The sequence below is a fragment of the Corvus brachyrhynchos genome, unplaced genomic scaffold (assembly GCF_000691975.1).
Source record: "Corvus brachyrhynchos isolate BGI_N302 unplaced genomic scaffold, ASM69197v1 scaffold22, whole genome shotgun sequence".
NCBI classification, from domain to species: domain Eukaryota; kingdom Metazoa; phylum Chordata; class Aves; order Passeriformes; family Corvidae; genus Corvus; species Corvus brachyrhynchos.
Window position 1 is genome coordinate 2,010,481 of NW_008238355.1, and position 12,663 is coordinate 2,023,143.

General features: G+C 39.8%; 1 protein-coding gene across 1 annotated transcript in view; it reads right to left on the reverse strand.

The window, feature by feature from the left end:
• Positions 1–10,394: 10,394 nt before the first annotated feature.
• LOC103616417 overlaps positions 10,395–12,663 on the reverse strand; it is a 36,909-nt gene continuing 34,640 nt past the window's right edge. Inside the window, exons 4-5 of the mRNA XM_008634585.2 lie at positions 12,362–12,440; positions 10,395–11,285 (exon numbers count right to left, since the gene is read on the reverse strand). Of these exons, the coding sequence (XP_008632807.2) occupies positions 10,449–11,285; positions 12,362–12,440 (916 nt within the window). The 3' untranslated portion in view covers positions 10,395–10,448. The remainder of the gene's footprint in view (positions 11,286–12,361; positions 12,441–12,663) is intronic.

The following is a 12,663-nucleotide window of genomic DNA, read 5'->3' on the forward strand; positions in this document are numbered from 1 at the left end:
GGGAAAACAACCAATGAGTTACAAGCCAGGGGGAGGATACAATGTAACAGGAACCACTGGGGGAAACTGAGAGGCGGGAATTATAACAGAGAACAATGAACAACCGAGGAACCGAGAATTTTCCCGAACCTGGGGAGGCAGCTTGGACCCTGGCACGGCTTAGGCTTCTGAGCCGCCCCTCGACCTGCCCTCTGAGTCTGCCTCTTCGGGAAACTTGATCCAGGGGAGGGGCTGGGATTGATTGGCATCACGTTGCCCCAGCCCCGCAGTGGGCTGGGTCACGCCAACAGCTCTGGGCATTTATCCATTCCAAGGATGGTGACAAGGGGCACAAAAGAAAGGACTCATCACAATCCAACCCAGGCACACAAAGTCTGACAGTGCACAGAACACGCACTGTAACTCAGCATCGGGGACACATTGCCTCAAGGTCAGTCATTTGAGCTGGCGGAGTGACTGATTTGGGCATCCACATTTGCCATTTCTTTGGTTGGGTCCCCAGCCTGCAGATGCTCCATGTAATGCAGCACTTTCCCTATTCTCTTTAATAAGAACACTCCAGTTTTGCAGAGTGCCGCAGGCATTTGTCTCTGGGCTGCCCCATGGTGTCACAGTTCCTTGTGCTCAGTGCGGGTCCACAGCCATGCAAGGCACACAGTCCTCTGGCTCATTCCAGGCTCGGCCACCACCAGCCGCTGCCTAGAAAGCTGCTGTGAAAGCAAGGATCTTATGAGGCATGGAGCAAATACATATCCAGTGACTCACTTCCCTGACGATAAAAAAGAAAATTGTCACTTACATTTTCTCTCCTTTGGCTTCTAGAGCAGTATCCATCCTGTTCAGTGAAACTGCCTTCAGCATCACCAGACAACTAGGCTCTGGGACAGCTATCACAGTAACTGAATAGCATGTGGTCCAAAATATTTGAGAGACTGTTTACTTTTTCTGCAGATCAGTTTCTTAACTCAACTGTCATGACATTAATTTCTCATGGTAACTGTGGGGGAAACCTGTGACCGCTATCTGTGGAGTATCCTGAGCAACCTATTATGAATAAAAGTGAAAATAGCTTCCTACCCGCATATAAAACCCAGAGATTCTTTTTCAAAAATAGCGTTTGACCCAAATTGTACCAGAGGCATTTTCACAAAATGTCAGCTGCCAAGGAGACATCAGCTGCAAATCCCAGAGCTAAGCCTATCGTGCCCCAGCCCATTTGGAGAAGAGCTGTGAGTCCTCAGCACAGGCCTGACCCCATGTCCATTGCAGCCATCTCTGTACAGATGCCTCCTGTCCGCAGAAAATGCCCAGCACAACAGAGCTGGAAACCTAAAGCAGCTAAACACCATCACTCACAAGAATAGTTAATCTCATAATCACCAGCTCAGCTGGCTGTAATTGTCAATATATTGTTTTATGAGGTTCCATTTGCAGGAAATGAATGATTTCTATCTCCCAAAGATGAAACAACTCCCCGGGTACGGTACAGGGATTATTTATATAGAAAAGAATAAATCATAATGAAAGTGGCAGGAAATAAATAAAAGGGCAATTCTGCTGGCTGAGTGTCTGGAGTTGAAATTTCTATTTGAGAGAGGTTCCAGGGATTTTCTATATTACTTTAGTTATTTAACCCTAGCTCCAATTTTAATGGATACTGATTTCTGTTTTGTTCAGATATATTAAGTGTCAGGCTATTTGTGCCTTCAGAATGTAACTATATATCTAATTTGGAGGGGGAAAAAACCTCAAATAAATGTGGAAAGTGCTTTAATCTTCTGGTAAAATATACAGTTATGAAAGAAACATCTAGTCATTCTGCACCGTCAAAGTTCCCGTTTTGCTGCACCCCTCTGCAAGGGATATAGGTACAAAGCCAAAAGTAAAGCTAAATATGTGTCAGGAAATAATATTTATCTGCTACTGAGTGTGGTATTCATTTTAAAAAAATGAAATGATCAGGTGAAGTGGCATGATGAAACAAGATTCACCATAGGAAAAAAAATAAGATTCGAAGCTGAAACCTCCAAGAGCATTGAACAGGGAAGCATCTGTGGAAGAGCAAAAATTTTACCATTTGCTTTGCCTCCTTTTACATCTCACAGATAAAAACAACTGCACCATCACTTTCCGTATAGGCTTTTTATTTTGATACAGTGTCTTTTTTAGCAGATGCAGTGAAAATAGAAAACAATGTGACTGGCCACAAGTTTGGCACGCAGCCTTCCCTTAACCAACAGAACTGGCATTTGTTTTTCTTCTGACTTTCTCACATGCAAATAGATTTATTCAATATTTTTACAGGAAACCATGAGTATATTTAAGTCCTCTTTTCCCATAATTCTCTTGCCTACCAAGCTCATTCCACAATCTTTTTAGTGTTGCACTAACATATCAATTCCATGTTACCTCAGAGCAATTAGACAGAGTTTATTCTGTGATTTTGAGTCACAACACCCATTCTGTCAACACAGTGACAGTAGTTGGAGACCAGATGTCAAAACAGCTCCAAGGTTTGTCTCATGAAGGGAGCAGCCTTCAGAAAGCCTTCAATCAACTTGTACGACCTGATAGACCTGTGGATGGGTGATGTATATCCACCGGGCATGTAGATCAACTCTGGAAGTTTTGCAGGCTTCTTCCCCTGTGCACCTACTCTTGCACTGTCTCCAAGAGCCCACATGGATTTCACCAGAGGAAAGCAGGCTGAACTAAGAATTCAATCAGCAAAAGTGGTGCTCCATACATCAAAAATCATTTTAGTTGATTTTACTATTTAAAGTGTTGAAACAAGGTTTTACCTCTAGGTAAAAACACTGTCAACAGCAAGGCAGAAACAAAAGCCAGGAACCCTAAAAACAGCTTCCTGCCCTGTTAGAGCAACTGAAGACTTTGGGTTTCCTTTTGGCATGCTTCTATGCAAATGTTGAAACTCATCTCCAGAAATACACACTCGTAACCTAACACACTTTCTTGAGGAGCAACCATATGGTCTGGATGTGAAAAAGCAGTCTGCACGGTGCATACTGCATAACTGTTCAGAGATAGATGTGGTGGTTTGATGACTTGTACAGGCTGCCTGCTCTCCTCTGTCTTTATAATTAAAGCATTATTTTAAACTACATAGCATGAATTCATCCTCTTGTGTCCTCAGTTCCTCCTTATAGCTTTTCCCTCTTCTAAATTTAATATATTTTCCCATTCTTTTTCCCTTTACAGCCAAGAACTGAAGCAATTCATTTCTCAGCAATCCCTTCTTGCTGCTTTCCTAATACCCATGTGCATTAAAACCTCATCCATCATTGTTTTCAGAGTCAGCTTTTTAATCAGATCTGTATGTATATTGGTTTGAGCATGTGGCAGTTTAATTACCCTCTTGAATATGTGAAACACATCTTTGTCATATCTACTTATATCTGAAGAGAGCCATCCTATAACACTAATTAAAGAAGGATGATGACAATTTTTCCATACTCAAATTATGTCCCATCTGTCTAGTCATCCTCCTGTTCACTCTCTGGATTAATTAAGGGTGGGGAAAGGTTGTTTCCCTGGAGTTTTGCCTAATGCAGGATGAAAAGTCTGTTTTAACGAAGAAACATACCAAATTCCTTTTTTCTTATCCCAGAATAAAACACATTGCAAGGCAGAACAGTCTTTTGTTTTGCTGCACTCTGATCATATATTGAATGGCACCATGAGTCCTGTTCATGCAAGTTTGCTGATTCTAGCAGTTGGTCTGAAGGGACATGCAGCAAGGTCAGCAAGTCACAGCTAGATACTGTCCTCTGATACCTGGAACCAGAGTAGAACCCAATTTTGTGTTGGTATGATTAAGTAGAGGGCACCACAGTACCAAAGGGGCACAGTGTGAAGGCACAGCAGCTTTTCAGCATTGCCTTTTATCTGCATGAGAGTATTTTGCCCATAGGCATTTTCTTTAGATATTTGAGACATTGGGGTAAATTACAGAATCTTCTGGTCTTTCATAGTCAGAAAAGTTTCAAAGAATTTATTCTTATTAGCGAGACTGGGTTTGCTTCTTTCTAAACCTACCTGCACAGATCCTGTTGTACATTCAGTCAGACCTCCCAGATGCCTAAGCCATTAATCTTCATGTAAACAGCAACTGAAAAAGCTTTTAATGCAGGAAAGGATGGAAAGCCCTGAGGAGTCAGGACTGTGTATCACCAGGAAGGAAGGGATGCTACTTGTACTAGATGCTGGCATACTTCCACACAACTCTCAGAGGACACGTGCCAGCTGCTATCACATGCCAAAAAGTGAAAAATGAGGCAGTAGAATTGGTGTCAGCGAGGCCTGGGCTTCCCTGGACATCATTACAAGGGTGGGCTGAGACAGAGAATCATTTTGATCCACTCCTACTTTAAAAGCTTTTCCACTGCTTTTTCTTGCTGCTGGTGGTGGTGGGTTCAGGTTTTGGGGGCTTTGGTTTTTGCTTTGTTTGTTTTGGTTTTTGATTGTGTTTTTCTTATTCCCTTAGCTGAGACTGATGACAGTGTCCTTCACTCTTAAGAGTGAGCTGCCACCAGAGATTTTATTAGCTCAGAGAGTGACGGTGCTTTTATTATCCTGATTCTCCAGTTTATACAAGGCAAATATGCTCTATGAAATTAATTTATAGAAATTACTACATGGTATTAATTTAGGGTCATCAATTGCGTAGTCTATTCTGATCCTTTAGTTAGGCCAGGAGATAATAATGGCTATAAATTTGCATAAAACAGAGCAGCTAAATATTAAAACTGCTAAAATAAATTTCTTTAATAGCAATCATATTTCATTGTCATTGCTCATATACTCTATATAAACCTAGTTTTAATTCCAATATTTCTTCATGCCTTCTGTACATTTTTCCTTCTTTTTCCCCCTCTGGCCTAATGCAAAGCTAAACAAGGTTCTTACAAACGCTTCACTTTGCAGATTATCTGTCACATGCTGATCCATTTTCCAAACTACGTGATTAAAAAAAATACAGCTCACCATACATAACAGATTATTTACATGTATTTTTTCTTATGGAGTGTTGCAGCTCATCATTTTATAACTTTAAAATAAAATTTTCCTGGGATGATGATAAATTCAAACCATGTTAGACAGGCAGCCTGTGGCTAGGTATTTCAGCATTTGCTATGACACAAGGTTAAAGAAAGTTTTTTACAATCTCAAAGTTTCATTGTGGTGAGTTTTTTAACCTCAAGTTATTATAGCACTGGAAGATTAATTACTTAGACACAGAGATAAAAAAAAAACTTCTGTTTTCCTTTTTTTTTTACTTTGCATAGTTGTTGCTATTGTATCTCCACTACTGCATTACTCATTTCTGTCACCATTTTCTCCTCAATTAGACCCCAACAGTCAATGGCTCTTCTCCCTATTAAATTTGTTTTATCTTTTTGTGGTCTTGCAACCTTTAACCCTTACATTGTTTTCCATCTAGACCAAACTGCCCTGGAAAGAAAATGAACTCTTCTTTAAGTGAAATTACAGAGGTTGTCTCACACAGCCATTCCAGCGTACTCCTGCATGAAAATCCTATGCAGAGCAGGTGAGAACCACACAAAACAAAACCAAAATATCAGGTTTTTTTAGTTCTGTCAGCCAAGAAACATTCTCCAAGTATTTAAAATAACACTTCCAGACATCCTAAAATCTGCTACCTTTTCTACATGCATATGGTTTTGAGCCACTTGCACAGTAACTCTTGCCTCAGATTTGGAATGCTGTTTTCTCCCATGCAACTCTGCAAGTAATCAGCATAAAGTTGCCCACTTAGATTCATTTTAGAATTCTATAGGCTCCTAGGGATTTTGCACCTGGCTCATGCAGTAAGCACACATTCTTTAAGACATTAAAAAGTTCTGGCCACAAGAATATTTGAATTTAAACAATACATTGGTATTTGAGTCCTTAGACAAATATTCTTTCACTAAGTACTGTGAAAAAAGAAGACAATTTAATAATGGATCCTATTTCTAGTATTTTTTTATACCTCCAACCCAGCTCTACAATATGAATGGTAGAGTAGCAAAAGGGGACACTAAGAGATATGATGAAAAAAAATTTTTGCCTTAGTCAAGTATAATCATGAGAAAATGGGCTAACAGTAGTATGAAAAAATGTGACCCTGCTATCCACACACAGAGGTTGAAACTGCATTCTCCCACTCCAAAAAAGTCTCAATAAAATCTTCAAATGTGATTGTTTCATCCCGTCTGCAAAATAGAAAATCTAGTCTTGTAGAAAGATATGAAAGTATTTTATTTTTGTAATATGTTGTTAAGTTTCCTGTAAGATTGCAATTTAGTATTCAATTTCTCCTCTTGCCTCCCCACTGCTAAGCTGGTTAATTGGTCACCCTTTTCCCCCTGTTTTGGACACCTTAGGAATTACCTTTACAAGCAGTGTTTACAAGATTTTACTTATAAGAACAATGTCATAGTAAAACCTGAGCATTTGCTTTGAAAGCAATAGCAGCATAGTCAATACCAAAAAATAAATACAAAGAGGAGTGGCTTCACTTGCAAACTCTTTTTTAACTAGTCCATCATTGTAAGCATTTCCATGAATTTAATAACAGTACTAATATTCTGAACCTAATGTAATAAATGAAGGGTGATCATATTACCCAGTTTTAAAAATTGCCTTACATAATGTAATCATTTACTTGCTCTAATTGAATTCCACTTTACATCATTTAATAAATGAATGCTGATCATTTGACATAATTGAATAAGTAGTTCAGCTCATTCTCTGTACTTCTTAGGTCAAAAATTATTTGTGTCATCTTCCAGGATGGTATTGTGATATTTTAGAGTTAGGCTCCATTTCTTCTCTCAGCTTCTTTATTACCCTGTGTAATTCCACCTTACAAGTAGGAAGGAGCCTACCCTAGCCCAGCAGGCCAAATTTTTCAAGAAAATACATAGTGTAACTCTACAACAGACTACAAAAGCCATAATTTCAATTAAAGAGGAATTTTAACTGATTTAACAATATCCAAGTGAGGTAGGCAGGGACTGAGTCTTCAAACACCTTCTAGCAACGCCCAGATTTTCTCCTTTGTGTTTGTGAGACAGAATTTAATTTTAAGCTGAAAATACAGGAGATTTGATGAAGAAAATCTCATAATTCAGAAGCTGAATTATGTGCAACTCAGATTTAAATCAAGCCATCATTCACAGTAAAGGAAAAAATGGGAAAAAATACAGAATTATTGGGAAAAAAAGACAGAAAGAAGGAAAGACAAAGTTGAGAAAAAGCTGCAACAATGCATTTTACATTTCAGCAATAATTCTACCTTTCTGACTCTTGCCTTCTACAAAAGATATCACAGTATAATCACCAGTTCACACATGGAATATATGGGTACACACACACACACATATATATAAACTCTATAAAAGAGTAACCACAGAATGCATTTCCAGCTTTGCACTGGACATCAGTTTTTCCCCCTTCAAATCCAAAGCAACACAATTTTCAGAAATGTTAACTGTAAGTCTGCTGCTGCTTTCCTAAAAAGCTGTTAATTTTTTTAGATTATGAAAAACAACTGGTAATCCTTTCAGAATTAAGAACACAAAATGCATAGAATGCAATAGCACCCAAGGATTTATGTATCTGATAATATAGAAATAAAGTGCACTTGCTTAAAACAGTGATGGCTTAGGTTTTAACTTTTATATTTTTCAAATCCTGTACTGCACAGCGTGTAACTCTGAAGTTTCATGTAGCCTGTTAACTGCTGTTCTCTCATGCTGGTTAGACATAACAAACCTCTCCAAGCCTGCTCTCCAAGGACACCTGGACTGTCCTAGGCCTAAGATATGTAAACTACATCTTAGGAAGGGGGAGTAAACTTGGGGTAGTCACATCATTAACTGGAGTTGTAACTGGAGAACTGATCCTGATATGCAAATGGACCGAATTTATAAAAGTGGGAAGAACTCATGACTTGGGGTCCATCTTGGGTGTAGCCCCTTGACTCCTCCAAGGGGTGTACCTTGAAGGCCCTTCAAATACATACGTACCTTTTTTCCCTTATTCTTGTGTAGTCTCCGTGTTTTTGGTGGCCATCTCAGGCATCAATAGCACCATTTTTATTTCAAGAGAAGTTATTCCTGTCCAGAAGTAATTATTCAGAATCCAACTGCCAAACACCTAAGGGGTAATAAATCTATTGTTTTGTCTTCTACTCTACTACCAGCCATTTGTAGCTGTAGTATGTCTGTCTCATGCATCCTCACACTTATTACCGGGTTTAAGATCTGCTCTTCTACGGGGAAGAACATGCAAGGGCAAAAATAACTACTAAAAGCTATTTCATTTTATGTCCAGTTAATTCATATCATATATATCTTGTAATTTTCTTAGTACAGTAAGAGTAGAGGGAGTCATGCATGACCTTAACTTTTAGCAGACAGGACAGCAGATGAGGACAGCCACAAAATTAACTCTTTAATCACCTTGAAATTATTACTTTCTGCTTAGTCATGAAAAATATGGGCATTCCCCTCTGAGATGCTCTGGCTCAAAACCTGTGAAGGAAGTTGTAAGGTATAAGATTTGAGAAGAATAATAACCCCCTTAATAAAGGCAAATGGTAAAAAGGTACTGCATCCACTCCACTCTTCCACTTTCCTTTCTCCAACATACCCTTTTCTCCATGGGCCTGTTGCTGTCACTTCATTTTCACTATATCTTTTTAATGTCATAACCATAATTTGCATTACAAAGCATTTATGTGGTGCCAGGGTACCACAGAGTCCCTACTGTGGTGCTTAACTAGACAAACTTCATTCTTTGCCACACACATCCCATGTCAACCAACATGAAAGAAACATTTCCTTCTATTATATTACTCAAAGACACAACCATTTCCTTTATTTACTTTGGAACATTTACTTTTTTTTTTTAAGAATTAGACATCTAATGAATTAGTTATTTTTGTTTATCTAAATCAATACCTTAACTGTTTGAGGTAGGCTTGTGGGAAAGTATTTCATTTTTGGTGGGTTATTTTGGTTGGTGTTTTTGTTTGGTTTGGGGGGTTTTCCTACTGAAGAAGCTCTGCAGTATATTTCATGTTTGATCTTTACATGGCTAATAATTAGCATGAAAGAACTTACCTAATGTCCTCTGGTTTTTCTTTTTTCTGCTCATGAAAATCAGTATCTGGTGATTTAGGGTCTGAAATTTGCAGTAAGTTACCTGAAATTTAGCAGTAAACTTAGAGCAATCATGATTGAGCTATTACTTCATGTGATAAGGGAGTTGCCAGATCCAGCAGTTTTTGTGACCCAGATCTTTTCCTTGTTTCCAGTCCATTAAAACCTGATGTGGTGCAGTTGTAAGCCCTGGAGATCCCCTACATACACTTACCAAAGGACCGAGCTGCTAGAGTTCCCATTCCCAGGTCAGCAGAGAGGCTTAAGGGACTTCCCAAGCAGACACATGTATACGAGCAGACACACTGCACAGCCCGATGCAGGTAGAGCACAGCTCTTGCCAGCACCTCTCTAAACACCGACAGCACTAACACAAACAAGCATATGAGTACCACACATGCTAACTTAGTCCCTTTCAGCACATGCAGGCTAGAGGGAGACTGACAGAAAATGGGCGACAAGAGGAATTAGTAAGAAAAGGGTAGACATGCCTTAAGAAAAAGCAGTGTATTGCTGGTGTAATTCAAGCACACATGTGACCCCACATTGTTTTTCTGGCAGAAATAATTGACTCATTCCTTGCTCTGTCATGAAATAAATGAATGAATACAGACAGACTTTCTTCCTCTATGATTTGGGAATTGCTCCTGTGCAACTCCCAAGACTGCTTTACCTCCTGCTGCATGCCATCTTATTAGTTATTCTGTTGCTGTCAAACCTATTTAGATTGTACCCTCACACCACTTCAAAAACTGACATGTATTTTCACTGAAGAATAAGTTAGTTCTTAAACCAGAATTCGAGGAAGAAAAAGAAAAAAAAAATTAAACTTTCTCGAAAGGTCTTCTTATAGAAAAACCAAAGCATTCAACAAGTTTGAAAGCAGAAGAATCTGAACATTAATTTCTCTCCAATATTCTACTACAGTTTAGCTTCAGTCCAAAAGTTCAGTTCATGACCCCATAGCAAGCTGCCCTGAGCCAGATATGCCTTTTCTTACTGCTTCCCCTGCCCTCACATACAGTAGTTTTGTGTCTGCACATGTTGAAGACCCAACCCCAGAAGCTTTTCAGATAAGAATGCTTATTGAAAAAAGCACCATGGGAGGACTGATCTAATATCATGACATTAAAGAAATAAATCCAGCAGTGATCAATTAGTTTGATTTACATGAAATTTTTTTTTTTAAGTTGTATTCCAATGCAAACACAAAGTAGTACAAAACCAAGGACACATGCAGCAGGTCCAGCAAAGCAGCTAGTACCTATAGACCTGTGAGAAGGTAAACGAGTCCAGAATATTGAGGTCATGGAATGGCTGATGTCTCATGAGGATGCCGTTGCTGACACCAGCCAAGAACTCCAAGATGCTTAGCAGAGTACAACACCCAAATACGTACATCATGGCAAAACACAACTGGTCTTCCAGCTTCTTTAGACAGCCTTCTGGAGAAAGCTGCTCTACATGGTCTAAGTCTCCCTTACAGTGAGGATGCTTCTCCTTACAGCAGCTTTCAGGGACACAAGCTGGATGATACCAAGAAGATGATGCCTTTAGCCAGTCTGTGTAGTTGTGGACCCCACAACACCGCAGCTTCCTCTGCATTACATCCACAGCACTGCTTCCAGGATCCTGGGAACACGTCCAATTGTGCTGGTGAACAAGGTAACCCATAGCACTTTCCAGCTGAGAAGATGTCCTAATACAGTAGGAACGTGCCAGAACTGCTGAAGACATTTCCAGGCAAAGAAGGAGCAGCAGCAAATACATGAGAGTCCCTTGCTTATTGCGGGAACACTTAACAGAAATAGAGACAGCCAGAACTCCAGTAGGCAGCAATGTAAGTGCAGTTGCAAGAGCCAACCAACCAGGGAGAGACAAGTAAGACTCCGGAAATAAGTATCTGTAGTTCCTGAACAGCAGGATCACCAAAACTCCACCAAAGGCCTGAGCTGCAGCAGTACCCCAGAAGATGAAGCCTAAGAGCTTCAGTAGAGATTGAGCAAAGGACCTGAGATAGGTATCCTCATAGCACCACAAAGATAGCAGCCCCACCACAGCCCTAACCCTCCTCATTCTGCTTGCTCCAGCTACCTTTAACCCTCATCACCACCATTTAAGAGGCTTCCGCCCCACTTACCCAGGTGCAGCAGATGACACTTCCACCTAAAAACAATTTGCAAGAGAGCAGCTGTGATGAGACTCCTTTAGGACAAAGACTATGCCCTGCATCAGCTTAACCACATGCTGCTGCTGCAGCTTGTTCAGCACAGCCTGCAGAAACCAGGAAAGTATGTGCCCAGTTTGCTGTGGAGGGTCCCTTACACTGCTGTCATTGGAGACATTTGCACTTGAAGGACAGCTGGGAAAAAGCTGCACCCCTTTCATGTGTGGAAGATCAAAATGCTAAAGATCTAAAGACCTGAATAGCCAGAGTGGTAGCCAGCAGTGCTAGTCCAGATTATTTAGACTGCCCAATTCTCCAGCAGTAGCCAGTATGGCAACAAACGTGCAAGTCAGAGCCATAAACAGATGAATGGTTTAAGCAGAGCTATTCAGTAAGGAATCTCCAGATGTGATACTCACCTAGACTCATTATCCTCCTCAACACCTTTATCATTCATTCAATTCTATAAGGTCTGTAATGGTGTTTATAATATTCTGCCCTTTTTCACTCAGCAAGATTTCTCTGTAGATAGCTTCAATTACTCAAGACACCTGGATGAGAAATCCCTGCCATTTCACACTTGTACCCCTCAGCTTGCATTACCAGTGATTTGGCTGACTGCTGTAATGACTGAATACAAGCAGCAGTAAGTGATATATTAACTTTTCCTTGTGTGTAAAGAAACTGAATTACACACCAGCTAAATCATTTCACAACAATAACAAAGGGAATTGATGCCACTTATCAGCATTATCAGAAGAAAATTATTGCTCAAACTTGTGGTACACATGAGCCATGCAGGATGGGAAACCTGCATAAATCTTGCCACAGGTGCCAGGAAGGCAGATCCCAAGTCCAGCAGTGATTCCCTAATCATCCTGATGAATTCCCTTAACATCTCTTCCATTTCTCGAGACATAGAGCAAGACTAATGCAACATACATACTTAAGGGAGAATACAGAGAGATGATCCTCATTTTCAGAAACATGAGCACCTGCAAACCTGGCAGAAAATCAGAATAATTTGGTACTCAGATCCCTGGAACTCTGTTAAAGTCTCAGCAAAGCTGATGATCCCACATCTGTCAGACATTTAACAAAATTTTATTGCTGGTGTATACACCATGCATACACAGATGTTGGGCGGATTCCCAACAAAATCTCTTTCTATATGCTGTACAAACAAGTTATTAAGGCTAATTATTTTGGAATGAGATGAATGGCTTTTATTATTTTTAATCTTTTCATTAACAGTAATTAGCATGCAGTGATTAACTTGTTAAATCTTAACAAAATTATTCTTTC